This window comes from Lutra lutra, chromosome 1, assembly GCF_902655055.1.
Source record: "Lutra lutra chromosome 1, mLutLut1.2, whole genome shotgun sequence".
NCBI classification, from domain to species: Eukaryota; Metazoa; Chordata; class Mammalia; order Carnivora; family Mustelidae; genus Lutra; species Lutra lutra.
In genome coordinates, this window is record NC_062278.1 from 220,263,644 (window position 1) to 220,291,345 (window position 27,702).

The window sequence follows — 27,702 nt, forward strand, 5'->3', positions numbered from 1 at the left end:
GCGGGGGGGGGGGGGGGGGGCCGGTGCCCGAGGGGGGGCGGAGGTGGCGGAGCCGCGAGTCGCAGCGGCGGCCGCGGCGGGCGGAGGAGATGCGGCCGCGGCGCGCCCCGGGTCCGGCCGCCGCGCAGCGCCCCCCCCGGAGCCAACGCCAGCGCGCCGGGGGCCGGGGCTGAGCCCCCTCCCCCAGCGAGGCGCCGCGGGCCGGGGGCGGGGAGAGCACGCGCCCCCAGCCCCCTCCCCGCGCGGGATGCCCGGCTGAGCCGGCCTGGCCGGGACAGGTGCGCGCACGGAGCGCCCCCCCCCCCCCGCCCGCGCCCTCCCGCCCTCGCGCTCCCTCCCGCGCACTCGCGGCGCGGCGGCTCCGAGGTAAGCGCCCCGGGGCGTCTGCGGGAGGGGGCTGGGGGCGGCGCAGTCCCGGGGTGTCTGTCGGCACGCAGCTGGGGGGCTGAATCGTCCGCTGGGGCGGCCCGGTCGGGCGCTAGGATGGGGGCCTGAGGGCCCCGCCGCCGGGAGGGGGATGGATTTGGCCCGCGAGGGGGTTTGTGGAGCGCTGTCGCGGGAGGATCTGTCAGCGACGCAGCTGGGGAGGGGGCTGGATTTGGGGGGGCACTGTGTGGAACGGTGTAGTGGGGGGTCCAGGAGCAGAGCTTTGAAGGGGCTGGATTTGGGCCTGGGGCGCTGAATGAAGCACCATAATGGGGGAGTCTAATGGCACCGCAGCTGGGGGGGCCTGGATTGTTGCCTGGGGGCCTGTATGTGGAGCTATAATGGGGGTTCTGTCGGCACCGCAGCGGGTGGAGACTTTGTCCGGGGGGGCCGTGGGAGGCACAATAACGGGGCTCGCGGCTGCGCCGCTGGGGAGCTGGATTTGGGCCCAGGTGGGGGGTTCAGGGCCCGCAGGGTCCTGCTGGCCGGGGGTGGGGAGTGGTGCTGGGGGGCGGAGCCCTGAGAGCTAAGTCGAGGCGGACCCGGGACCTGTGCGGTGGTCCTGGCCCGGTGAGGCCCCTCCACCCCACTCCGCGGTCCAGCCGCCGCACCTTGGGCGCCCCTGAGCCCTCTCCTGTCGCACGCCCGGCCCAGAAAGAGTCCAGGGCCTGGGGCCGCGGGGGAGGGGCCGCGGTGGGGGGAGAGAGCCAGTCGCTCCGGATCCCCCCGTTGCAGTGGGGGCCTGGGGGTTCGGAGCCCCCCAAGAGCTGACAAAGGGACAAAGAAAGCGTCTTTCTCCGAGCGCGCCGGGAGAGGTGGGGGGCGCCCAGTGTGGCCCCCCTCCTGCGGGCGCTGATTGGTCCCTGGGGCGGGGGTCACGTGCCCCCCCTCCGCCCTGCTCTCCGCCTGCGGGCGCCCTCAGAGTTTAGGGCACCTCCCAGAGGGGGCGCTGCTGTAGGAACCACCCCCCAGCCCCTGCCCTGGACGTGTAGATGCTGGAGCTGGGAGTATTTGCAAGAGTCCTGGGGCTGGAGGCGGTTCCCAGACCCTCAGCCCCTGCTTGGCCCTCTCTGGCTGAGGTCTTTGGCACCGTACCCTCCCCGCACCTTCGTGCCCCCCTCCCCACCGAGGTTGTCATCTTTGACCCGAAGACTGGAGAGGAATTGAGGCTTGGAGTTAGAGGAAGAGGCCTTCAAGCTTTGGGGAACTGCGTTTGGGCTTAAGGAGGAAAGTGGGAGTGTGGCCAAGGGCTGGACCGACAGAAGAGACCCTCCCCACCCCCCACTACCGCATTTACAAAATTGCATTTCTTCATGTTTCTCTGGGTTCCCTCAGCTTCTCAAGGAGTCCGCTGGCTGAAGCATCCCCTCCTTCATGGGGTTCCCCCACCCAGCCTCTTTCCCATATCCTAGTAAACGCTGTTGGTTTTCTTCAGGGGTGAACTTGGGTATGTGTCTGGGCAATTGTTCTAAACTCTGTTTAGAATGAGTACAGCGTGTGGGGAGCTGGCTGGGGCCCCCCCGGGGTGGGGTCAGGGCCCTACTGGAGGGGGTCTTAAGCTCTCTGGGAAGTTGGCTGGGAGGTCACTGTGGCCGACAGGAGATCCCTTGAATACGGGGTAGGTGACTGCCCGGCAAAAGCTTCATTCAGGGCGCCCGGGCGGCTCAGTCGGTTAAGCACCTGCCTTCGGCTCAGGTCATAATCCTGGAGTCCAGGCATCCAGTCCCGCATCGGGCTCCCAGCTCCGTGGGGAGTCTGCTTCTCCCTCTGACCTTCTCCCCTCTCATGCTCTCTCTCACTCTCTCAAATAAATAAATAAAATCTTAAAAAAAAAAAAAAAAGCTTCATTCAAATGCCACATGAACTGGCCTGTTCCCAAAAGTAGATGGGGAAATTGTGTCTCAAGAAATAGGCAGAGGGGCAAAGAGGGAAGCCAGGCCTCTCCTCTCCTGGGGTTGCTACACAGGGTTAAGGGAGAACGGACTTGCCACATCAGCTGAAACCCAGGAGCCCCCCCCCCCCGCAAAGGTTTCCTGAGACCCCCACGCCCTGTCCACTCTGAGCTACGTGGCAGTTTAGACCTGGAGTTTCCAGTGCCTCCAGCCCTCTCCAAAAGAAAAAGTTCAGTGTAGAGGAAAAAGCTGGGGCTAAGAGGAAGAGCACAGCTGTGTGACCTCAGACAGGTGTCTAGCCCTCTCTGGGCTGCCATCTCCCCAGGAGGTGCTCTTTGGGTTTCGGGCCTGAGTGAAGGGAGATGAGGCAAAGGGAGGGGACACAAGAATGCCCCGGACTTGTACCTCTCCGCCCTGCCTCCAGTTCCTGCCTACCTTCTGCCGGGGCTGAGCCCCCGTGCGTCCTCAGGGTCCCCTTGCCTCCTCTGCTTTGAGGTGAGACGGTGTCTCCTCCAGCGGGGGTATGGCTTATGTGGGAGGGGCCCCTCCTCCTGTAGGTTTGGGGTCTGCATTTGTCCACCCGGCAAGGAAGGTGCTGGAGTCATCTGCAGGGGCTGCCCGGGGCAGTAGTTGCTGGGGTTACCTGGGGCTGGACCTAGATAGAAATCAAACTGTCCTTGGAAAGGTGACCCTGACGTCAGCCCACAGGACAGGTGAGCCGGGTCCCTGGAGGCTGAAGGACATGCCGGTCGCTCCCGTCTCCTGGGAAGGTGGTATCCCTCGCTGACCCCGGGGTGTGCCTGTCCTGCCTTCCGGGCCCTTTGTCAGAAGATGATGGGGGTCCTGGGAGGCCTCAGCCAGGATCAGGACAGAAAAACTGTCTGGAGGAGGGGGTGCTGGCATTGGACTTGAGGGATGGGAAGGATGATGCCAGAAGAGGGGGGACAGGGATTCGAGGGGGGACAGGGATTCGAGGGGGGACAGGGATTCGAGGGGGGACAGGGATTCGAGGTAGAGGGACATCAAGAATAGCCAGGGCAGGGTGTGTTGAGGGGCCTGAGCGACTGGACTATTTTAAGGGTGGGAGATAATAAGCAGTTAGGCCTGAGAACTGGATAGGGGCCAGGAATGTCAAGTTGAGCTTGGACTTTATCCCAAGGGCAGTTAGGAGCCACAGAAGGTTTTAGAGCAGGGGAGGGAATGGACAACACTTTAGACCTTGAGCAGCCCAAAGGAAGGATAGTTACCAGGAGACAGGCCCCTGGACACCCGGTGAGCTACTTGGAGTGGTAGTGAGTTGCCTGTCCCAGGAGGCAGGCAAGTGAGGTCAATAACCATCTTTCCAGGATCCTGGAAAAATAATCCTGATGCTGGTCCGGGCCCAGGCGATCCTCTAAATTTCCAGGTACTGTGGGGTTTTTTGAACTATAATGTATAAGATACTGTGATTCCGAAGCTCTGAGCCATTTGAGGGGCCGGGGATTCTCAGACTGATTCCTGCAAGACCCAGCAGTGACGAGGGCTGACCGTGAGTGTGGCCTCATTTAGCAGAAGTAGGGAAATTGAGGCTCCAGGCAGCCCCAGACTCAGGCCCCAGCCACCTACCCCACATCCTGTGGGTGAATTACCCAGGAGCGGGTGCAGACCCCACCCCCCCAGACATCGCAAGTTTGGCCCGCCAGAGCCAGGGTTCAGCGTGTGGCCTGATAGGTCTGGACCTGAGCCACGTGATCTCATTATCACGGTTGTTCATCTGGCCTTTGGGGATGTCCATGTAAAGTGGCAGGCATTGGAGTGTGCCACAGACGTGGCTTGGGAGGCCGGAGACCCCTCTTCCATTCCTTTGGGCAGGGATACGGTGCCCCACCAGCCCCTCTCCATGACCCTTCACTGGTGGCTGCCCCAGGGCCTGCTGGGAGGGAGGCCCAGGCCAGTATGGACTACATTTCCCAGGATGCATGCTGGCCCCAGGCTGAGCCTGCCTTGCAAGAGCGGACCTAGGGGAGAACTTCCCAACTGCAGGAGCCCAGAAGAGGAATATGGGTTCCCAGGGGGGCCCTGGGGGAGATCTGGTCCGGGGCAGCTGAGGACATCAGTCACTCAACAAAAGCTCCTAGTGGCCCCCCATATGCCATCCCCATGCTGGGTGACACTGGGATCCCAGAGAAAAGGCTTTAGTTCCGGTCCCTAGTTGGCCCTCAGGGTGCTTCCAGGCTGGAAAAGGGGAAACAAGTGGATGGTGGCCCCCTCTGCTGCATGGAGTCAGAGCCCACGTGCAAGGAGCAAATGGGACTGGGGAAAGTTGGTCTCCGCCCAGCGGATCAGAGAAGATGAACATCGGAGGGGCATCGAAGCTGGGGCAATGATGGATGAGTAGGAGTTCGCGGTGGGGGTGGCTACATGTTTTGATAGTTTTAGAACCTTCTCCCTTTCCCGGAGGCCAAGGAGTCAGAGCCCCTGGGCAGTTGAGACAGCCTCACTCAATTATTGCCCTTAGAGGTTGCCCGGTTGGATCAGACTTACCTGGGTTTGAGTCCCTGTCTTTGCTCATTCGCTCACATAGTCGTGCCCCACTTTGAGACTCAGTTTATCCATTTGTAAAGCACAGATGCCATTCTCTCTCCCGTAGGCTTAAAGAAGAGGATACAGTTAACATGTTGGGCATAGTCCTGCTTTTTTCTTACTCTGGAAAAAGGAGTAACTTTGAGAAGCAGAAACTTCGTGGCTTCTGGACCTGATCTCATTTGGAGCTATGTGGTCTTTGCTCTCATTTCCTGAGATGACAGATAACTTAATAAGTGTCTCTCTACTAGGCGCGAGATGCTGGGTACCCAGCAATGACCAAGGCAGACTGGGCCCTGCCTTTGTTGAACTCACAGCCAGGTGGGGACACAGATATCAACTAGAGAAATAAAGTAACTCAAGTATAATAAGGTTTCTGGGGTTGTGTAGCTGAGGAGGGTAGGGCTGTTTTAGCTGATGGTGTCAAAGAGCGTGTCTCTGAGGAGGTGGCATCTGAGCTGAGACCTGGGAAATGGGATGAAGCTAGTCATGCGGAGATCTGGAGGAAGAGCATTCTAGGAAAAGGGTATAGGCAGTGCAAAGGCCCTGGGGCAGGACCCTGCTGGGTGCATTGGGTGCTTTGGAGGCCTGCATGGCTGGAGCAGAGTGAGTGAGGGAGAGAGAGGAAAGGAGGGGCCGGTCTTGCAGGGCCTTGGGGGCCTGAGAGGAAGACCTGGGTTTTTACCCCCAGTGAGGCTTGAACCCCAGAGGGCTGTGGTGGGCCAAGGCGGCAGCACCTGACCCTGGGCTCACAGCCCTCTTATGGCTGCTGTAGGGAGGACAGCCTGCAGGCAGCAAGGGCCAGAGCTGGGAGACCAGGGCAGAGGCCTCCGTGCTGGTCCGGATGAGCGATGATGGGGGCCAACCTAGCTGAGGCGGGAAAGGGGGAAAGGAGTTGGGGATGGAGTAGATTTGGGACTTGCTCACAGAATGATGTGGAGAGAAACAGGGCTCCTTTCTCTAAGGCATAGGGAGGACTGTGGTTATGAGTGTAGTGTCTAGACCATATGGCCTGGGTACAAGTTCTAGCTTGGCCATTTCCTAGCTGTGAAAATTTGAGCCTGTCACTCACCCACTCTGGGCCTGTTTCTTCAATCATTAAATATTAAGAAGAACCCCTCCCACCTACCCCACTAGTCCCTTTGGTAAGGCCCATAGCACAGGGCTTGGAATGCAGTAAATGCCCCCTGAGTGTTTGCTGTCATTTTCCCTTTGAAGGTCTGAGCCTCAGGCTCTGGGGAGAAATGAGGCACAGATTGGGGTAGCAAATTCCCTGAGGTCACCCAGAAAACAAGGTCCTCTGGCCCTCACTATCTTTTCTCCATTGATGCACAGTTCTCACGCCCCATCCCCCACGGCCCACGTCACTCTGCCAGCATCTCTGCCATTCCTGAGCCCTGACTCACCAGGACTTGTGGTCCACTCTGACCCCAGGGCCGTCCCCCAGGACCTATATCCCGCCTTTGTCTTCTTTAAGTTCACTTGCAGGTCTTCCGTTCCCAGCAACACTTAGCACAGCCCTGCCTGCTTCCCGCCCAGCATCTCTTAGTGGTATGCTCTTGCAGATCTGCCCTTCTGGTCCTGTCCCACTTGGGGATCCCTGTGGCTTCCCACACAGGGCCTCTGGGGGAGGGGTAGAGTGACTGGAGGAATCTGGGTGGAGGGATCAACCTGCCAGAGAGGAGGGCTCCCAGAATCCCAAGAAAGGAGGACCTGGGTCACCACCTTTTTGGACCCCAAGGGGAAGAACCAGATCTCTTTGTTCTCCCTAAAGTGGAATCCACTAGAGCCAAGCCTTACTCCCCTCTGTCCCCCAAAACTGGGCCCAAAGAGCAGGGCCCAGCTCCTCTGCATTTCCTTCAACTTGGGGCTGAGGACAGGGTCTGTCTGCCCCCCAGGCCTAGGTAGAATTCCCCACTTAGGAATCCGTGGGTGTCCACCCCCCAGACCCAGGCCCACTCTGGATTCCCCAGGAGCCCCCAGCCCCCTTGGCGGCCCCCTCCCGGGCCCTCTAATTACCCGCTGGGTATAAATGACACTTTAATTTTCTCAGAATGGTCTCTGCATCGTGGAGAAAGCAGCCCCCCCTTCCCCGTGCCTAATTACAAGTTGCTGCTTCCGACTTGCCTCCTGGCGGCCCAATTTCCAAACAGTGATTAAAATTAATTACCCAGGAGCCCCCCCCAACCCCCGTCTGGGCCTGGAGCCCTAGGGGCTGCTGTGGCCCCCACCTGAGGTCCTGTCTCTTCCACCTGTTCCCCACCCTGGCTGGCTCCCCCAGTGGCCTGGGGACAGGAGAGCCTCTCTCTGGCTCTCCGCTTGCTTATCCACGAACGTGCATTTCGGGCTGTGCAGCCTTGTGGACAGATGGCGCCTTGCGGGCACTCGCGAGAGGCAGTGGAACCCAGCGGCCTGGGTTCCGACTCAGCCGCACGCTCCCGTGCTGTGTGATCTAGGGCAGAACGTGAACGTCTCTGGGCCTCTTTTTCCACAGCGATGCAGAGATGCTGGTGCTGGTCTCCAGCGCTCTGGGTTGGGGTGGGCAGGAAATGAGTTCAGACATGCGAATCCTGGGGCCCAGCACTGGGCTTCTTGACGTCTTAGCTTAAATCCCTGCTCTGCTGGGCCAGCGTGGGCTGCGCGGAGGGAGGGAGGCTCGGGAACTCTTGAGCACCGTGGAGACGCCTTCGAAAGAGACGATCAGCATGAACTGAGGGTTTGCAGAACGCCCAGCTCTGGCAGCTGACCCTCTTGCCATCCTGGAGCACAGTAGGTCCCCAGAATGTCTGGACCAAACACATCCTTGCGCTCTTTTGCAAGTAGGGGCTGTTCGGGTCTGGGGGGACACTCTTGGGCTGGGATTCTTGGAGCACCTACTGTGCACCCCGGAGGTAACTTTGTGGCCCCGATGGGCAGAGGGGGGCTGCTGCACCCCCCCACCCCACCCCGGGCTGGCCAGGGACGAGTTAACCGGCGTCCGGCAGCCTTTGCAGGGAGAGGGGGCCCCTCTCCCCAGCCCCTCCACGGCCCGGGCCCCAGGGACTCCCTCTGGCTGCTCTGCCAAGTTCCTAGACAGCCCCGAAGCCCGACGGGGCGGCCACAGGGGGCGACTGAGGCAGCTGGAGGAGGCAGCTGTAAGCAGAGCTGGTAACTAGACCTGGAAGGCGCAGGGGCCCGGCTGCCGGGCTGGGTTACTCGATCCCCCCGGGGACACCGGGCCCCGGAGCTGGAATCCTGGGGCCGGCAGGCGGACAACAGCTCCTTCTATGGAACTGGAAACGCACATCCTGCCCCCCTCCAGGCTGCAGCAGATGGAGAAACAGGGGCTCTGAGCCTAACCAAGAGTCACTGAGTCCCCTGCGGCGTCCCAGAGGGACTCAGAGAGGGCAAGCTGCCGGCCCAAGGCCACCCAGCGAGGCCATCGTGTCTCAAGCAAACCCCTGCGTACCGGGTCCTGGTGTGGTGCCTTAATTTACAGAGGAGAAAATGGAGGTGCCTTATCTGGTCTGGAGAGAGGGCGCGAATCCCAGGAGTCCCCTCTCAAAATAGGGCCTGCACCTCCCTCTACCCACTGGCACCTTCCCGCTGCTCCTGGAACAGTTCCAGCCCCCAGGCCTTTATCCCTGCTGAGCACCCTTCCCCACACCTTCACTGCTGTTGCCCCCCTCAGCCCCCAGGCCGCAGCTGGACTGTCCCACCCCAAGGGGTCCCCCAACCCCAGACCTGAGCAGCCCCTTTGCCAACCCCTGCCATTCTTACCATCCTTTGGTAACATGTGTACCCCCCTGTCTCCCCCGTGGAGTGGGGACCCCTCAAGGACAGGGCTTTGCCACTGTCTTGGTCACTGCTGCGTCCCTGTGCCTGGAACAGTGCACACAGCAGGCACACAATAATTGCTCATCTAAGGAGTGAATGCGTAGCTCCCCTGTAGGGTAGAGGGAGCGCAAGCTGGACCCAAAGGCTCCCAGGTTGGTGGGGTTGGTGGCTGGGGGAGCCCTGGGACACTGAGGTTCAGCCAGGGCAGTCAAGGAGGACTTCTTGGAGTAGGGGACATCCACACATGGAGCTGATATAGACGACGAGCAGGAGTTGGCTGGGGGGCTTCAAGGAGCAAAAGCAAGGTGACTATATCTGGGTGATTGGGGGAGGTTCTGGGGAGCAGCTGGACCTTGAGAAAGCTGAAGGTGTCCCCCTGGCAGAGGGGACAGTCTGAGCAAAGACCTGACTGGTAAATTCAGGGCATGCCTGGCAGGAGATGAGGGCAAGTGAAGGTTAAGGTCATTCCCAGGGTGGGGATCCTTAAATGTCAGCACACAGAAATGGGCTCTTTCTTCTGTGGGGTACTAGGGAGCCATCGCAGGGCTTTGACCGTGGTGTGGGCTGAGCTTATGAAGATTTGCTTGCGGGGAGGGGGATCAGACGGGAGGGTAGCATTGCCCTTCAAGCCCAAATTCTCAAAAGTCTGAGCAGGAAATGCCCAGGCCCCAGGAGGGACCAAAACTGCAGTCCCCAGGCTTTTAGCTTCTGGGAGCCTCTGGAAGCAAGAGGAATTTAAGGTTGATCGAAAGTAGAACTTCCTTGCTGAGGCAGAGAGGGTGGGCGAATCCTCCCTAGCTGCAGGCTTATTTCTGGAGCTGGGCTGTCACCAGCAGCAGCCACTGGCCACGTGTGACGGTCGCACCATGTGTGGCTGGCCTGAGTCGACCTGTGCTCTAAATGCAAAACCTATACCAGATTCCAAAGATTAAATGTGGAAAACGGCATGTCGAGATGTCTCGTTAATCATTTTAACATTGATTACTGGGGGAAATAACAGTATTTTGGATCTATTGGGTTAAATAAAACACGTTATTAAAATGAATTTCCCCTTCTGAGTGTGGCCGCTCGGAAATGGAAGAGGACACATGTGGGCACGGTTTTCTGTCGGATGGCGCTGGTCCACACCATGTCCTCCCATTGCATGGTCGACTAGGATGGGTCCTAACCTGCTACTTACAGGTGGGACAGCCAAGGCCCACACAGGGGAGGGGACCGTCAGAGGGCAGAGCCCGGATTTGAACCTGGGCGGGCACTGCTGGAGCCAACAGTGTTGTCCATCCAGCCCGCATTTTGGGCCTTCGCTTCCCCAACCCACCAACAAGATTAGACCCGGGGTTGGCCAGCCTGGTGCCCACCGTGGGTTGAGGTCCTCGGAAACTGTGTGATGGCCAGAAAGCCATCGGGGGTGGGGGTGGCAGGCAGCCGCTTCACAGGGGGATGGGTGTGTGAACTCTGACACATGGGCGTGTGCACACATGTGCCGGCGGCCCGCCATGGCTGGGGCACATGCATGCATGGTGGTTGCAACTATGGGCACGTGTGACTGCACAGAGGCTGTTACACGCGGTGGATGTCGGGGCCTGTGGATACGCGCGGGGGACCCACGCATCATGGATGCGGGCCAAGGGGAACCAGGGAGGAGAGCAGATCCGGACTCCGCTCCTGATGCCGACACTTGGTTCATTCACTCACAACAAGCCATCACCGAGCACCAGGGCTATACCAAAATGCCTCGCAGACCGCAGACCTCTGCCACAGGGCTCGCCGTCTGTGGGGGGCGGCGGATGGGCTCTGAACAGGCTGATTTGTGGGCGATAATTTTATTTGGGGGTACCCATGCACAAAGTTTATTGTGCACGCCGATCCCTGCGAGATCTTACTACCGGCAGGCTCTGGTTTGGCGGGTCTGGGGCGGGGCTTGGGGCTCTGCATTTCTTTTTCTTTATTTCTTTTTTAAGATTTTATTTATGCATTTGAGAGAGTGAGAGAGCACAAAGCAGGAGGAGAGGCGGAAGGAGAGGAAGAAGCAGACCCCTCGCCTAGCTGGCTGGACGTGGGTCTGGATCCCAGGACCTGGAGACCATGACCTGAGCCAAGGCCTCTGCTCAATCATCTGAGCACACCCCCCCCCCCCCCCCCCGTCCCCCGCCCCCGGGCGCCCCACGGGGTCTGCATTTCTAAGGGTTGCAAGTGAGGCGGATGCTTCTGGTCTGAGAACCACATTCAGAGGAGCAAAGGGTCTAAGTTGGACCCTTTGAGAGTGTGATACAGGGTGGGGAGGGGCCTAGGGGTGCATGGCATACAGGGGGTCGGCCTGGAGGGGCTGTCTCTGAGGACGTGGCATGGCAGCAGGGGCCTGAAGGAAGGACAGATGCGGTTATCCTTCCCTGGGGACCCGGGGCAGGACCGCACCTGCCCTGTTGGAGGGCGCCCGTGTGGCTGGAGCAGGGCGAGGGGACGATGGGGAGGAGGGGAGGGTGGGGAAGGGGCTGTGACGGGTCGTGCAGGGTCGTGCTGGGCAGCAGGGAGGTGGGAGCCCTGGAGGGCTGTGGGCAGAGGAGAGCCGACCTGACGCAACTGCTCACTGGCGCCCTCTGCTGTCTACTGTGGGGAAGACAGACGGTGGGATTGGCGGCGGGGATGAAGGCAGGAGCCTGGGACCAGGGCGGCGGGGACTGTGCGGGTCCGAGCGGGAGACGATGGGGGCTGATCAGGAATGGACTGGACAGGAGTGAGAATTCTGGGTGAACTTAAAGTCAGAGCCCACGGGACTTGCTGGCGTTGGGCGCGAGGGCGAGGGAATGAGGCTGGGGGGTCAGGTGCTGGGGGGAGCTGGGGAGGACTCCCAGGTGGGACCTGAGCCATCGGCTGAGGCAGGGGTGACTGAGGAGGCACTGCTGGGGGTGGGAGCCTCAGCTGCGAGTCAGGCCTGACTTGCCTGGTCCATAAGTTCGCACCGATCCAGTGAAAACCCCGACAAGATTTACGTTTTGTCTGTTGTTTGGAACTTACCAGCTGGTCCTAAAATGTTCGCTGAAGTCCCCGGCCCAACGGTAGCCCAACACCCTGGCTTGGCAAAGTGCCGGGTGGGAGAAGTCTTCCAGAAGAAAGCTGGAACGTATGTCAAGGCTACAGTAGCTAAGGGGCGGGGAAGCCGGTCCGTTCCGGGGGCTCCCTGAGGACCCAAGAGGGTCAAATAGGGTGGCTTTGAGGGTTTTCTGCCTCTGCCTCAGTCTTCTCATCTGTACAATGGGACCATGTGCTGCACGTTGGAGTGATGGTCGGTGTTCCCGCGGGGAGGTCCTGCCACAGCCTGAGGCTCCTGAATGGGGGCTGGCGCTCTGTGGCCTTATGACCGTCCCCCCCGTGGGTCCCCAGGGCCGCAGGCAGGAGGCACGCCCCTTCCATGGGCAGGCAAACATGTGGGTGAAGGGATGCCCCCCCACTCCTCAGGGTGCACAGGCTGGCCATGGTGCTGGTGCTGGCCCTGGTGGGGGCTCTCGGTGGCCAGGTGCTCGGGCAGGTGGTGGGGCTTCATCTGGGTGGGCAGGCGCTGGGTGGCGGCTGGCAGAGGCGCCTTGAGTCTCATGAAGAGAAACATGGTCTTGAGGGGGTTGGGGGAGGGGCCGAGGCCTCCAGGAACTTCAGGTCAGGGGGTAAACCGAGACCAGGTACAGTGAGTTGGCCCCAACGTGGCCCGGACTCCCCAGAAAGAGCACGTGGGGTTCCGTTCTGCAGCTGGTTTCAGCTCAGCTCCCCTCGTCCATGACGTCGATGTCTGAGCCTCAGTTTCCCCATCTGTATAAGGGACATATAAACAGCACCCACCTCTTGGGTATGTGGTATGGGTTAAATGAGTTAATTTAAGTTTTTACCGTGCCTGGCACATAGTAAGTGCTTGGTGTTTGGTACCTTTATTATTTATTGAGCTCCTACTGTATGTAGGGCCCTGTGCTGGGTGTTGGGGACACAGTGGTGGCCAGGACCCTATCCTGCCCACTCAGGAGGCTTACAGTCCAGTGGGGAAGACAGACAGCCAGGCAGTTAGTAGGTAGGATGATCAGGGCACTAATGGAGGACACACAGGCACCTGGGAGCCTTGAGGAAGCCCAGCTGGGCTGATCTGGGAAGGCTTCTTAGAGGAGGTGTCCAAGAAGAATGAGTTTACCAGGTTACTGGGAGCAGGAGGAAGGTGGGCCCAGGCTGGGGGAACAGCATGCGCAGATGTCCAGAGGTGGTGATAGAAAGGAGGAGAGGAGCTGGGACTTCATTTTGAGGACAGTGGGGAGCCATAGAAGGGTTCAGAGCGGAGCTGGAGCTGGTTTTGCCCCCCAGGGGACACGGAATAAATGTCTGCGGAAATCTGTGGTTATCACACTGGGGTTCTCCTGGCATCAGGTGAGGGGGGCAGGGATGTTGCTCAACACCCCCCAGTACCCAGGACGGCCCCCCCAGAGAATAGTTGCCCTGAATGTCAACAGTGTCAAGGGGAAGACACCCTGGTTTAGAGCAGGAAAAGCAGGTGAGATTTGAGTTCTAGAAAGACTCCTTTGCTCCTTTGAAGAGGACACTGAAGGGGCAGGACTGAAGGCCAGGAGACCAGGTAGGAGGTGGGGGCTGGGCTACAGGGCACTGAGGGGACAGGGAGGGGACAGGGAGGTCAACACCCCATAATTTGGTTAGGGGACACCGGGGCTGTCCTTCAGTTGAGGAACAGATCGGAGAAACATGTCTTGGCAAGAACAGCCCAGTGTAGGTCAGCCCAGGGGTCCTTGGATGGATCTGTGCGGCAGGTGGACACAGGGCGCAAATGAACCCCTTCCTAGCCTCCAGCTGCTGCATCACAAAGTTAAGAAAAGCAGGAGAAAACGTTAGCTGTGAGGTTGCATCCTGACCTGGGGCCTCAGTCTGCCCGTCCTTGAACTTTGGTATTAAGTTACTATTAGCCTGTCGGGGTTGAGGGTCAAGGGCAGCGGCTGGGTGATTATTGATCTTGTTGTGGTCATTAGGGTTTGAGGTCGTTAGGGTGCCCAACGCCTAGGGGCAAACTCCTGGAGCCCGAGAGCCCTGGGTTTGACCCAGCTGCCTCATCCTCTCCGGTGGGAACGCAGACCCCAAATCAGACCCTCAGTTTTCACATCTGTAAAATGGGCTGTTGCACCACTCCTAGAGCTAGAGCCAGTGGGGGACTCTACAAAGTAATTCCTGGAAGCCACGCAGCCCCCACTTCTGGAACTTACCATGGCAGCGGCAGCCACAGGGAGCATAATAATCAGCACTCACAGAGCACCTGTGCTGTGCCAGGTTCTGTGTTAATAACCCGCCCCAGGCTGTGAAATCGGGACTGTTCCTGTACCCATTTTACAGATGAGGAAACTGAGGCCAAGAGGCAGAACCTGTCCAGGGTCACACAGCATGTAAATGCCGGATCTGGGATTGGAACTCTCGCAGCCTGTCTCAGGAGCCCTGTGTGGTCAGAGAATGGAAGTTTTGGAAGGTTCTTACGTTAAATATTAATGGGATCCAGGCTTAGAAAGGAAGGAACCCTGACACTTGCCATGACACGGAGGGACCCTGAGGACACTGGGCTCAGGGAGAGGAGTCAGACCCAGAAGGACCCGTCCCGCAGGACCCCACTCCCAGGAGGGCCCCAGAGGAGTCCCGTCCACACAGACAGAGAGGAGACGGTGGGAGCCAGGGCTGGGGCAGAGGATGGGGAGTCTGTGCTTCTTGAGGACAGAGTCTCAGTTTGGGGAGATGGAAAGTTCTGGAGACAGAGGGTGGGGAATGTTTGCATGATGGTATGAGTGTGCTCAGCTGAGCTGTGCGCTTAAAAATGGTTAAGATGGTAAATTTATGGTATATATATTTAACACAATATAAAAAGAAAATGTTTATTAAAGAAAAAAGGGCAGAGCACCTGAGAGGCTGTGCTGACCCAGGCAGGTGTTGTGAGGGAGGAGGCTGGGGGTGGGGCGGCTTGAGGGTGGAGTTGGCAGCAGTGAGCGGAAGGCCTCACGGGGCGTGGCGGGGGGGCGGAGGCCTTGACTGTTATGCAGTGACTGGGACCCAGACCGGGGTCACTGGGAGCCATGGGAGGCTGCGGAGCAGGGGAGGAGTCAGGGAAGGAAGCTTTTAAGGAAGTAGAGGCCTGTCCCATGGACACGTGGGATCCGGGCATCGGCTGAGTCACAAATCCTGGAAGTTCAGGGTCATAAAAAGGAAGTTCTGCTGGTCCACGCAAGGCCTTCCTGTTTTTTGGCCCTGAATCCTCAGAGGCAGGCTCTCCAGGGCCAAAGTTCCCACATCACCTTCACCTCCCGGGGTTCGGAATCTTGGAGCTCTGAGGCCAAGACAGGGCATAACGATGTCCCTGATGCTCAGACGGGGAAACTGAGGCACAGGGCTTGCCTGAGGCTCCCCGGAAGGACGAAGCTGCAGGTTTCTCACTCAGGACCTCCCGACTGCACCCCCGCTGGTAGGGTGTGGAGGGCTGGGTTCCAGAGGGTGAGTTCTGCTCACACTTCCACCAACCGATCATCACCCGGAGGGAGTCTCCACGCTGCACAGCCGGGCTGGGTCTTCAAATACCTTGAACTGGAGCGGAAAGCATGCTCGCTTGAGAGGTAGTGAGGTGCCTGTCACAGAGGTAATCTAGCAGAGGTCAGAAAGGCTGGACTTGGGAAGGAAGTCAGACTCACCTCCCCTCTGAGGTCCCCGGCCAGTTGGAACATTCTATGATTTGAAACTATGGCAATTCCCAGATTGTGGTTTATAAAATTCTGAGAGACTGAAATTTTTTTTGGAGCCTTTCATTTTAAGATTGTTGTGGGGTTTTTTTAAAGATTTTATGTATTTATTAATTTATTTGATAGAGCAAGCAAGCGGTGGTGGGGAGGAGCAGAGGGAGGGGGACAAGCGAACTCCAGCGCTGAGCAGGGAAGCCCCCGGCAGGCTAGAACGCACCATCCTGGTATCACGACCTGAGCAGAAATCAAGAGTCAGTCGCTTAATCGACCGAGTCACCCAGACGCCCCAGGATTGTTGTGATTTAATTGTAAGGATTCTTGAATATCTGTTTTGGGATTGAATCATTTAAGTACATGTGGTTAAGCGCTGTGTCTCTCATTATCGTGATTTTTTTTTGGTGTTTTTTAAAAAAATTATTTAATATCATTTCATTTCAAAGTCATTTAAATATTGTACTTATTAGCTTTTGGTTAGAAACCGTTTCCGGAGCTCTCACTGCTATGTGGTCAGAAAGTCCTTCATTTTTTTTTTTTTTTAAGATTTTATTTATTTATTTGACAGAGACAGCGAGAGAGGGAGCACAAGCAGGGGGAGTGGGAGAGGGAGAAGCAGGCTTCCCGCAGCACAGGGGGCCAGATGCGGGGCTCCATCCCAGGACCCTGGGATCAGGATCTGAGCCAAAGGCAGACGTTCAACGACTGAGCCACCCAGGCGCCCTTAGAAAGTCCTTCTGATGATTAAACAAGGGCTGGCGTTACTGTTATTGCCCCGGCTGGCGTTCGGTTTTATTATTACCCCGACGGGGAGTGTTTTGGCACTGGAAGGTCCTGACCACTGCGGCTCGCGTGCGCCATCTCGCTGCGGAGGGCGGGAGTGCAGGCCGCGCCGCTCACCGCCCGGCCTTCGCCCGCAGGTCTCATTTCTCGTCGCCCCGACCTCGCCATGCAGACCCCGCGAGCGCCCCCTCCTCGCCCGGCCCCACTGCTCCTACTGCTGCTACTGGGGGGAGCCAACGGCCTCTTCCCCGAGGAGCCGCCGCCACTTAGCGTGGCCCCCAGAGACTGTGAGTGGGGGTCCCGGGGGAGCCGGAGTCCTGAGGGAGGGTCTCACTTCTCAGCTGGGTCTGCTGCTCACTTCCCCCAGGGGCTCACCAGACCAGGCTCACCCCTGCCCTGGGTCACAGCCATCCTTCACCCCTCCCCCAGACCTGAACCACTACCCGGTGTTCGTGGGCAGCGGGCCGGGTCGCCTGACCCCCGCAGAGGGTCCTGAGGACCTCCACATCCAGCGAGTCCTGCGTGTCAACAGGACCCTGTTCATTGGGGACAGGTATGAGGGATCGTTGGGCAGAGTGTGCAGGGGGAGGTGTGGGGGGTCAGCGGCAGCATTTTGGGGAGGTTTGCGTGTTGGGTCATATTGTTTGGCTGGAGTTCAGATCAGCATCTTTGGGGTGGGACTTTATAAAGGATGTTGACCAAACTCCACCTGTTACAGCCCGGAGACCGCTATGGTGTGTCTGGAGGTGGAGACAGTTCCTTGGTCAGGATTCCTTGGGTCTCTACAGAGGGTGCTGATGTGGGGCTCCAGGGCTTCTCCAAGAAGGTGACATTTCAGTTGAGACCTGAATGATGAGGAGCCAGCCACGGGGACATCTCGGGGAGAGGGAGAAATGGGGGCAGAGAACACAATCTGTGCAAAGGTTCTGGCCTGGCGTGTTGGGAGAACATTGACAAGGCCCAATTGGCTAGGGCAGAGTGGGTGAGGGGGAGATGGGGAGGAGGGAGAGATGGGGAGGTGGGGAGGGTGGGGAGGGGACGGGGCAGGTTGTGCAGGGTCCTGTGGGCTTCAGGGAGGCCTTGGGCTTTTACCCCAGTGAGCGGGGAGCCGTGGAAAGCTGTGGGCAGAGGAGGGGGTTCTGACTCAGGTGCTCATGGGTACCTCTTGATGGCTGCTGTGGGAAAGACAGACCAAGGGATGGAGGGGGGGGACCCAGGCGATGGTGACTGCCCTCGTTCCGGCTGGATGAGGGTGGTGCCCAGGGAGTGTATGAGAAGTCGGTAAATTCTTGGTAGACACTAAAGGCAGAACTGACAGTACTGGCTGATTTGTGGGAGGGGAAGAGAAGCGGCAAATTGAGGGTGTCTCCCAAGTTGTGACCTTCACCCCTGGAAGGACAGGGCAGTCTCAGCAGAGATGAGCGACAAGGCAGGAGCGGGTGTGGGGGACAATTGGGTGCAGCGTGGCTGAGCTGAGTGTGAGGCGTCCGGGACTCCCCTGCAAAGAGACCTCCAAGATCAGCTGGACCCCCGAGTCTGGAGCTCAGGGGATGGCCAGGCTGGAGACAGAACTGTGGGTGTTGTCCTGCCATAGACGCAGGGGTGGGGGCAGGAGAGTAGATGAGGCTGCACAGGAGGGGAGTGGGTGGAGCTCTAAGGAGCTCCTGGGAGAAGGAGGGGGGCTGGGCCAGGGAGACAGTGCATGAGGGGCAGGAGGACATTGAAGTGACTGCTGGACTTCACCTTGACCAAGGCAGTTTCTGGGGCAGGGGGAGAGTGGAGGGAAGAGCCTGGGGGAGGCTGAGAGGTGGTGGGAGGGGCACCCGATGGGACCTGATGAAGGGCATCGGACAGTCCATCATGTTGGCAATAGGACCCCAAGGCCGCGGGGCGTGTAAGCGTGATGGGGCGTGTCAAGGAGTATGGGGTGTGCTAGGGCCTGTGGGTCCTTTTAGGGCCTGAGGAGGCGCGTGATGGCACCCACAAGCAGGCGCGGGCGTGATCAGCGTCAGAGTCGCCTGTGGCTGAGGCTCTGGCACACCCCTGCGTGTTACGTGTGGGGACACACCTGTCGCCAGGAGAATGCAGAGTGGGGGCGGGGGCTGGAGGCGCCCATCCTCACTAGCGGCTCCTCTGCCCCAGGGACAACCTGTACCGGGTGGAGCTGGAGCCCCCCACGGCCACGGAGCTGCGGTACCAGCGGGTGAGGCGGGCGCCCAAGTGGGAGGGGTGGGGGCGGCACTCGAGGCTCCTGCCAGGGGGCCCCGACCCGGTGCCGGGGAGCAAGAATTGGGCGGCAGGGATCCCGCTCCCCTCACCACTTCTTCTGCTCTAGAAACTGACCTGGCGCTCCAACCCCAGTGACATCAACGTGTGTCGGATGAAAGGCAAGCAGGAGGTGAGTGGCCCTGGCCACGCCCCGGCCACGCCCCCAGCCACGCCCCAGCCCGGCTCGGGAATGCGCAGTGGTCCTTGTCTTCGTCCGCGGCCAGAACCCTGGCGTTGCCGTGGCTGTGCCTGGAGCCTGGCCACGCCCCCGAGCGGTCCTCACGCATGGCCACGCCCACAGCCTTGCTGTGGCCGGAACTCCATCCCTTCAGTGGCCGCCGATGCACAGTATTTCGGCGCCTTGGCGGGTTCCTCAATCACTTGGAAGATCCAGTCCCATTTCAGCCCCTGATGTGCTTCCGGTCCTCGCCACGCCCACATCCCCGGCCCCGCCCCGCAGGCTCCCCACCAGCCCCCTACGCCGGGCACGCCCACACCCGGGGCCACGCCCACCATGGCTTCTGTCTTCCCCATCCCCCAACCAACCCCAGGGCGAGTGTCGAAATTTTGTAAAGGTGCTGCTTCTTCGGGACGAATCCACGCTCTTTGTGTGCGGTTCCAATGCCTTCAACCCCGTCTGTGCCAACTACAGTGTGAGTGAGTCCCCGCCCTTCGGAGCCCTGGTGCCCCAGGTCCAACCTCCTGGTCTTGGCTCACCTGCCCTCCGCTGGCCCAGCCCTTTCCCCAGACCGCGTCACCTCCTACAGGAAGCCTTACTGGATATGCCCTCCTCGGCCCCTCACCGGGAGCTGGAGAGGAAGCTTCCAAAAGAGATCGGGAAGCCGTAGCTACTTAAGCTACAAGCCAGTTATAGGATTAACTGAACTTGATTCTTAGACCTGTTCACAGAGTAGTAAACTAAGCCCTAGATTACATGGCTGACCAAGTCACACAGCATCCAAGGTGGAGGCAGGACTCCTCATGGGTTGGGGGGGCTGCCGGGGTGGCCAGGAGCTCTGTCACTCAGGCCCCATCCCTCCCACAGATGGACACACTGCAGCCCCTCGGGGACAACATCAGCGGCATGGCCCGTTGCCCTTACGACCCCAAACATGCCAACGTTGCCCTCTTCTCTGGTGAGTGCCCCCAGCTCTGACGATTTGATGGGGCCCCAGCCCTGACCAGTGTCCCGCTTTTGGAATTGGGTTATGATGAAGGTGACTCTGTGAAACAGAATTTTGGCCACTGTCAGCACTCAGCCAAGGTCAGGGCTCAGCGGGGGAGCTAGAGATGAGCCTGGGCTCGGGCTTAGATGGGGTCAGGGCTCAACCAAGGGACAGGAGCTTCCTTGGGCTCTGGGCTCAGTCTTCGAAGATCAAGTTTGGACCCACCCTGCCCCTGGTGTCTGTGATGTAACTTCTCACCTGCTTCCCCTAACTCACGGCCATCCAGAAGGGATGCTCTTCACGGCCACAGTTACCGACTTCCTAGCCATCGATGCTGTCATCTACCGCAGCCTGGGGGACCGGCCCACTCTGCGAACCGTGAAACATGACTCCAAGTGGTTCAAAGGTGGGGCAGGCGTTCATCAAATCCCCCCACCAGAATAAAAGTCCCAGAGGAGACAGGGAGGGGACCCCCATCTCATCTTGGGCACCTACTGACCTCTTTGAAGAGAAAGCTAGAGGAAAGCTTTCAGTTGGATCTAAAGTAAAACTTGCTGGAAATGGGTGGTTTGGAAGCCCGAAATGGAACTACTAGCGGGCACTTATCTCTTCAACACATGAGGGAGGAAGGTGACCAAAATAGTAGATGTTGCTGTTTATGGACGGTAGACACAGTGATTTTAGGATTCTTGACACCCAACACCCCCCCCAATCCTTGAGTATTTTATTTTGTCTGGGTAATTGACCAATGTCCCCCCCCTTCACTGTAAAAGCATTCACCCGAGCTGATGTGTTCACAGCCCCAGAAACTCCATTTCTCATGTCAGGGGCTGGGTTCTGACCCCTCCTCTCCTACAGAGCCCTACTTTGTCCACGCGGTGGAGTGGGCCAGCCACATCTACTTCTTCTTCCGGGAGATCGCAATGGAGTTTAACTACCTGGAGAAGGTGAGGGTGTCTCTCTCCCACCCCAAAAAGGCCCTAGTGGGGGGGCATGCAGCTGAGAGGCTCTAGTGGTGGGAACTGGGGAGCAGAAGCGGATCCATGAATCCCCACCTGGGGCAAGAGGTTCCACCCTCCCCCTCTGGTCCTCAAGACCCTCCACACCAGCCAGGACCAGGCCACCAAGGGTGGAAGACATTTATGGAGCGGACTTGTTACACACGGCCCTGGGTGAGGCTCATGGGTTTGAAGGCAGGTAACGCCTCTGGGTTCGAGTCCTGGTTGCTGTTCGCCCGTCCACCCACCCACATCTCAACCACTTACCTGTCCTTCTCCCGCTGTCCATCCATCGGCCTGTGAACCACGTTCAGACACCTTCTCAGACACCTTCTACTCACCCACCCCCCTGTGTGTTCCTGAGCGCCCCCAAGTTCCATCAACTCGTGTCCATTCTGCCCACCCATCTACTCGGCCGTCATCCATCCACCCATCCATCCATCCATCCATCTACCCGTCTGTCCGTCTGTCCATCCATCCACCAACCCACCCATCCATCCATCCGTCCATCCATCCATACACACATTATCTCCTACATTATTTTTCTCACTATCCATCATTATCTCCTTCAAATTCATTCATCTACCCATCCGTCCATCTACTAGTCCATCCATCCATCCATCCTGCCATCCGTCCACCTACCCATCTATCCTATCCCTCACTCCGCGCAGGCGGCCGGACAGTTAAGTACGAATGCTTCCATTTGCTACTAGTGTGACGCTGGGCCAGTCGCTTCTCTTTCTCTGGTCCTCAGTTTCCCCATCTATACAATGGGGATATCAGTCTTCTCCTTTGTAGAGTTTGGGAGGGATGTAGGAGATGATGAAGATTATGTCCCTGGTGCACAGTGAGCAATCCGTAAACACGTGAGATGCGTATGGGGATAGCCACGCTTGCCATGGCCATCACTGACATCCCCATGACTCCGTTGGGGAGTATGGTGCTCAGAGGAGTATGGTGACTGGGGTCACACAGCGAGTCAACAGACTTCTCCATCCCAGACTGGGTGATGGCAAGTGCGGCCTGCGGACACGGGGCTCATGCCCCCATTTTGTCTGCTGTCACACCAGGTGGTGGTGTCCCGCGTGGCCCGGGTATGCAAGAATGACCTGGGAGGCTCCCCTCGGGTGCTGGAGAAGCAGTGGACATCCTTCCTGAAGGCGCGGCTCAACTGCTCTGTGCCCGGGGACTCCCACTTCTACTTCAACGTGCTGCAGGCCGTCACCGGTGTCGTCAGCCTGGGGGGCCGGCCCGTGGTCCTCGCTGTTTTCTCCACCCCCAGCAACAGGTCAGAGGACCCCGAGGGGAGCAGACTGGGGCACTGTGGAGACAGGAGCAGAGAGCTCCCACATTCATCATATATTCCCTGGGTCCTGGGCTGGGCCAGATTGGAACTCCCGAGCAGCGTCAGCCCCAGGCTGGGGTGGGACAGAGCCAGCTACTGACCCTCTATGGCCCCTTGGTCAGAAGAGTCCAGATGGGGATGTCCTCATCCTCTGCCTTTAGAGGAGGGAGTCAGGGAGGGCTTCCTGGAGGAAGGAGTATTAGAACGAGCCACCAACGGTGTGAGATGGCAGGAGAGGGAAGAACATTCCAAGTTGTAGGAGTAGCATGTGCAAAGGTCCTCAGGCTGCAGTGAGTTTGGTATGTTTAAACAATAAGATGGAGGCCCCATGGATGGAGAGGAGGGAGGAAGGGGGAGCATAGGGGATATGAGGGCAGAGAGGTGGCGAGCCACCGGGAGGAGTCTGGACTATATTCTGAGAGCTCTAGGGAGCCATGGAAGAGTGAGGAGCAGAAGAGAGACAAGGTCAGACATGCATTTTTGAAAAGCCCCCTGGGGCATGGGTTGAGAGGGAACAAGAGTGGCATCTGGGAAACTGGACGTCCAGGCAAGCGATGATGGGTGGCCATGGAGGGACATGGGTGGCTGTGGAAAGGCCAGCCTGTGGTCCAGTCTGAGCCCTGTTGAGGAAGCAGGGTGACTGTATTGGTGGGGGAGGCATCTCTGGCCCTGGGGATGGAACATCTGACAGCTTCATGGGGACAAAGGCTTTTGGGCACGCTTGTCCAAGGCAGCGCCCTCCACCAGCCTCACCACCATCTCTCACCTAACTCCCCAGCATCCCCGGCTCAGCTGTCTGCGCCTTTGACATGACTCAGGTGGCCGCTGTGTTTGAAGGCCGCTTCCGTGAGCAGAAGTCCCCCGAGTCCATCTGGACACCCGTGCCAGAGGATCAGGTGCCACGGCCCCGGTGAGAGCCCCCTTGATCCTGAGCCAGGTGCCCGGGTGGGGTCCTGACCCTAGGGTGAAGGGCTGGGACTTCCAGGTGGTTCTGTGTGACTGAGTTCAGCCGTACCCATTATCCAGATGCAGAAAACTGAGGCCCTTTGGGCAAGGCAGCCAGTCCCCCCAGCAAGTGAGAGCCCCTGTGTAGGGATGGGTGAGTCTGCCCTGATCTCCACTTCCTCCCCACCTAGACCCGGGTGCTGTGCGGCCCCCGGCATGCAGTACAACGCCTCCAGCGCCTTCCCCGATGAGATCCTCAACTTCGTCAAGACCCATCCCCTGATGGACGAAGCGGTGCCCTCTCTGGGCCACGCGCCCTGGATCGTGCGGACTCTGATGCGGTCAGTCCCCAGGCGTGGCTGGGGTTCCGGGGCGGGGGGGCGGGCAGTGAGTGGTGATGAGAGCCCAGGCTGGGGTGACAGGTACAGAGGAAGAATGGGGCCACCTGTGGGCATGAGGGCAAGGGGGAGAGCAATCCTGCTGCAGCCAGGCCCTCCAGACGGCTAACTAGGCAGGGACCTGGGGCCGCGTGGTAGGGACAGGAGGGAGGGAGGGAGGGAGGTGAAGGGGAAGACAGGCACAGGCTGGGGCCCAGCTTGGGGGTCTGTCCCTCTGTGATGGGCACCCATGTTCCCACGCCCACCTTGCCTGGTATGGGTGGTGTCTCTCCAAGTGCCCAGGGCACCTCAGGGGCTCTGGGAACCAGCCTCACCCCTGCCCACCCTTGCCCCAGGCACCAGCTGACGCGAGTGGCTGTGGACGTGGGCGCTGGTCCCTGGGGCAACCACACCGTTGTCTTCCTGGGCTCCGAGGTGGGCACCGTCCTCAAGTTCCTCATCTGGCCCAATGCCAGCACCTCGGGCACCACTGGGCCCAGTGTCTTCCTGGAGGAGTTTGAGACCTACCGGCCAGACAGGTGCAGGGGGCAGAGGTCGGGTGGTGGGACCGGCGGGCGGAGAGATGGGGCTCGCCCTCCAGTCTCACCAGTCTGCTCACCTGCAGGTGTGGACGGTCGGACGACGGCGAGGCAGGGCGGCGGCTCTTGAGCCTGGAGCTGGACACAGCCTCGGGTGGCCTGCTGGCGGCCTTCCCCCGCTGCGTGGTCCGCGTTCCCGTGGCCCGCTGCCAGCAGTACTCAGGTTGCATGAAGTGAGTGCCCCCTGGGGCAGGCTGCAGAGGTGAGGGGGAGGCGAGGGGATATGAGCACAGGAGGCCCTGAGAGCCAAGGTCAAGTCCAGGGCCCAGCAGCCTCCCAGCTCACTGAATGGTGAGCCGAGCGGATGAGCCAGGCAGAGGACACAGCCCGTGCAAAGGCCCCGCAAGGAGGCCCTATTGGCTGGAGCAGAGCGAGGGGGAGAGAGGGAAGAGAGGAGGAGAGGGAGGGGGTGGGGCAGTCGTGCAGGGGCAGGGTCCCGTGGGGCAGGGCAGAGACTTGGGCTTTCAGAGGTGGGAGCCCTGGAGGGCTGTGAGCAGAGGGAGGTATAAGATCTGACCGACATCTTTAAGAGCAGCAGAAGCAGGTGCTGGGGGCCAGGAAGACCACCATCTCCCTGTCTTTAAAAGGGGGGCACGATCAGATGTAAAGTTCTGGTAGGCTCCTAGGCTCAGCGTGCGCCCTCACCATGGAGAAATCCTTCCCTGAGCCTGCCATCGTGGCAGTAACCATGCCCAGGCTCCCTTCACGGGTCTGCCACTTGGGCAACCGTGAACTGTCCCGAGACTTATCTACAAGGTGGGGAAGAATTAGCCCCTGGCGCAGATTTGTCACGTGGGCTCCTGGAAGTGACAGCGCTGCCCCGTGAGGGACTGTGGTTGACGGCCCGCCGGGTCGCCTGTCTGCTTTAGGAACTGTATTGGCAGTCAGGACCCCTACTGCGGCTGGGCCCCTGATGGTTCCTGTGTCTTCCTCAGCCCCGGCACCAGGTACTAGGGGGAGAGGGCTTAGGGGAGGGTGACCCACCCACCCAGTGATCAGGTTGGGAGAGAGGTTTCTGCTGACCACCTTTCTTACCCCGCCAGAGGCACCTTTGAGCAGGACGTGTCAGGGGCTAGCACCTCAGGCTTAGGGGACTGCACAGGTATGTGGAGTGGGGAAGGGGAGGGGAGCTGGGGACTCCCCAGGTTCTCCTAGTGCCCTTTGCAGCCCAGGCCCAGATAGGGGGCTGAGGGTGGTGGCCGGGGTCAGGGCCCTGGAAGGGCAGGGGTCCCACTTCCAGGAGGGGTGGCAGGGGAGGGACAGGCCACGGAGCTGACAGACAGCCTGGGGAGAGGATGCACAGACCCCAGGAGACAGGGAGACCCCAAGAGACAGGCAGACGGGCTCTGAAAGAGACACAGAGACCCCCAAGAAGCCAACGGACAGACGGACAGACCCCCCTGGAGAGGCCCGCCCGGACAGCCAGAGCGGGGAGGGGCCCAGGCGGCGGGAGGCGGGCACCGGGCCGGTCCCCCAGGCCCCTCTCACGCGGGCGCTCCCGGCCAGGACTCCTGCGGGCCAGCCTGGCAGAGGAGCGCGCCGGGCTGGTGTCGGTGAACCTGCTGGTGACGTCGTCGGTGGCGGCCTTCGTGGTGGGCGCCGTGGTGTCCGGCTTCAGCGTGGGCTGGTACGTGGGCCTCCGCGAGCGGCGGGAGCTGGCGCGCCGCAAGGACAAGGAGGCCATCCTGGCGCACGGCGGCGGCGAGGCGGTGCTGAGCGTCAGCCGGCTGGGCGAGCGCCGGGCGGCGGGCCCCGGGGGCCGGGGTGGCGGCGTCGGCGGCGTGGTCGTCGGCGGCGCCGGGGGGCCCCCCGAGGCCCTGCTGGCCCCCCTGATGCAGAACGGCTGGGCCAAGGCCACGCTGCTGCAGGGCGGCCCCCACGACCTGGACTCGGGGCTGCTGCCCACGCCCGAGCAGACGCCGCTGCCGCAGAAGCGCCTGCCCCCGCCGCATCCACACGCCCTGGGCGCGCGCGCCTGGGAGCACGGCCACCCCCTGCTCCCGGCCTCTGCCTCCTCCTCCCTGCTGCTGCTGGCGCCCGCCCGCGCCCCCGAGCCGCCGCCCGCGACCCCCGCGCCTGGCGAGCCGGCCCCCGACGCGCGCCTCTACGCCCGGCCCGGCCGCGCCTCGCACGGCGACTTCCCGCTCACCCCGCACGCGAGCCCGGACCGCCGGCGCGTCGTGTCGGCGCCCACGGGCCCCTCGGACCCAGTCCCCGCCGCCGCCGCCGCCGCCGACGGCCTCCCGCGGCCCTGGAGCCCGCCGCCCACGGGCAGCCTGCGGAGGCCCGGCCCTCATGGCCCGCCGGCCGCAGCCCTGCGCCGCACGCACACGTTCAACAGCGGCGAGGCCCGGCCCGGTGGCGACCGCCACCGCGGCCGCCACGTGCGGCCCGGCACGGACTTGGCCCACCTCCTCGCCTACGGGGGCACGGACAGGACTGCGCCCCCCGTGCCCTAGGCCAGGGCCCGACGCCTCGGCGGTGCCAGCCACGGGAACCAGGAGCGAGAGAGCCGGCCCAGCTCCAGTGGGTGCTCAAGACCCCCGCCCCCGCCCGCGTGGGGGGCCCCTCGGCCACACGGAAGCACAACGAGCTCGGCCCCCGCCCCGCCCCCGCCCCGCCCCGCCCGGGGCCACGGGACACTGAGGCGGTTTGGGGGTGGGGGAGGGCGGGAGGAATGTGCTATGGATTTGAGGTTGACCTTCTGCGCGTGGATTTGGGTTTGTTTTCCAATTGACGTTTCTTTTGCAGATTTCTATCCAATTGCACAACTCCGTTCTCGGGGTGTCAGCCGGGGTGGGGTGGGGGGGCGCGGCTTGGAGGCGGCGGGACGGGGAGGGGCCGCATCTGCAGACCCCACCTCCCCGCCCCGCCCCTTTCCAGGCCCCTCCTCAACCCAGGCTCCTGGCGTGTGTGGGTGTGTGTGTGTGTGTGTGTGTGTGTATGCATGCCGTGTTCGTGTGCAAGGGGCCAGGAAGGGGAGGAAGGTGCGTGTGTGTGCCCACGAGGGCTGCTGCCGGCGTGTGTGTGTGTGTGTCGCGGGTGGGCCACGCGTGCAGTGTACCTGTCTGTGTGCGAGGTGGTGGCCCCAGCGGCCTGGGCGTTGGCTGACCCGGCGCCCGGGCTTCCAAAAGGCCCGGGGGCCTCCAAGGTGCCGGTTAGGAATTTGAGGGGGAGACAAGAAGGGGTTCCGGGCAGGGGGGCCGGGAGGGCCTGCCCAGAAGTCATACTGGCAGCAGCTGTCTAAAGGGCTTGGTGGTCTGGGGGGGGCGGGGAAGGCGGGCGGGCCCCACTGTAAATACGGCCCCAGGGTGGTCAGAGGGTCCCATGCCACCCGTCCCCTTGTGACCTCTCCCTTGACCTCCAGCTGACCATGCATGCCAGTTGAGTGGCCAGCTGAGTCCTGGACCCTCTCTGGAGTTTGCCTCCCCCAACCCCCTCCCCATCAATAAAACTGTTTACAACCACCGGCCCCCAAGGCTCTGGGTCCGCTCTGTCTCTGGGGAGTGAGGCGGTTGGGGGTCCCTCCCTGAGACTCACGGTGACCAGCAGAATTTTGGGGAACTAGGAAATGGCAGGAGGCGGGTTTCTGCATCCGGATGGGACCGGTGTTCTGATCATCTTTGAGCAAATATTTGTCGCGCACCCGCTACATGCCAGACACTGCTAGGGATTAAGATCCCTGTCCTCACGGAGTCCACAGCCTGGTGGGGGAGACCTGCCCCAGACACGCAAATCAGGACTGGATCTGAACCAGCGATTCGTGCTGTGAAAATAGG

The 27,702-nt window shown here is 60.6% G+C and overlaps 2 protein-coding genes across 9 annotated transcripts in view; one reads left to right on the forward strand and one right to left on the reverse strand.

Moving 5' to 3' along the window:
• The window catches only part of LOC125108222 (proline-rich protein 36-like), a 29,701-nt gene extending 13,308 nt beyond the window's left edge, over positions 1 to 16,393 (reverse strand). The window contains exons 1-6 of the mRNA XM_047743748.1: positions 16,282 to 16,393; positions 12,146 to 12,341; positions 1,533 to 1,578; positions 1,017 to 1,193; positions 830 to 930; positions 346 to 609 (exon numbers count right to left, since the gene is read on the reverse strand). Of these exons, the coding sequence (XP_047599704.1) occupies positions 346 to 609; positions 830 to 930; positions 1,017 to 1,193; positions 1,533 to 1,578; positions 12,146 to 12,341; positions 16,282 to 16,393 (896 nt within the window). The remainder of the gene's footprint in view (positions 1 to 345; positions 610 to 829; positions 931 to 1,016; positions 1,194 to 1,532; positions 1,579 to 12,145; positions 12,342 to 16,281) is intronic.
• Positions 58 to 27,395, forward strand: SEMA6B (semaphorin 6B). 8 transcript variants are annotated; one of them, XM_047705625.1, is made up of 17 exons: positions 58 to 366; positions 16,363 to 16,512; positions 16,655 to 16,778; positions 18,368 to 18,428; positions 18,561 to 18,623; positions 19,045 to 19,146; positions 19,539 to 19,629; positions 19,946 to 20,065; positions 20,518 to 20,606; positions 21,728 to 21,945; positions 22,781 to 22,912; positions 23,139 to 23,288; positions 23,681 to 23,863; positions 23,950 to 24,096; positions 24,793 to 24,870; positions 24,967 to 25,025; positions 25,430 to 27,395. In XM_047705625.1, exons 2-17 carry the CDS (start codon positions 16,392 to 16,394, stop codon positions 26,380 to 26,382), a joined length of 2,691 nt encoding a protein of 896 aa, XP_047561581.1. In that variant the 5' UTR covers positions 58 to 366; positions 16,363 to 16,391; the 3' UTR covers positions 26,383 to 27,395. The 8 variants fall into 8 exon arrangements, with proteins under 8 accessions (XP_047561581.1, XP_047561610.1, XP_047561570.1 ...); XM_047705654.1 differs by having other exon boundaries at positions 58 to 365; positions 16,359 to 16,512; XM_047705614.1 differs by lacking the exon at positions 58 to 366 and adding an exon at positions 14,942 to 15,381.
• The last annotated feature ends 307 nt before the right edge of the window (positions 27,396 to 27,702 follow it).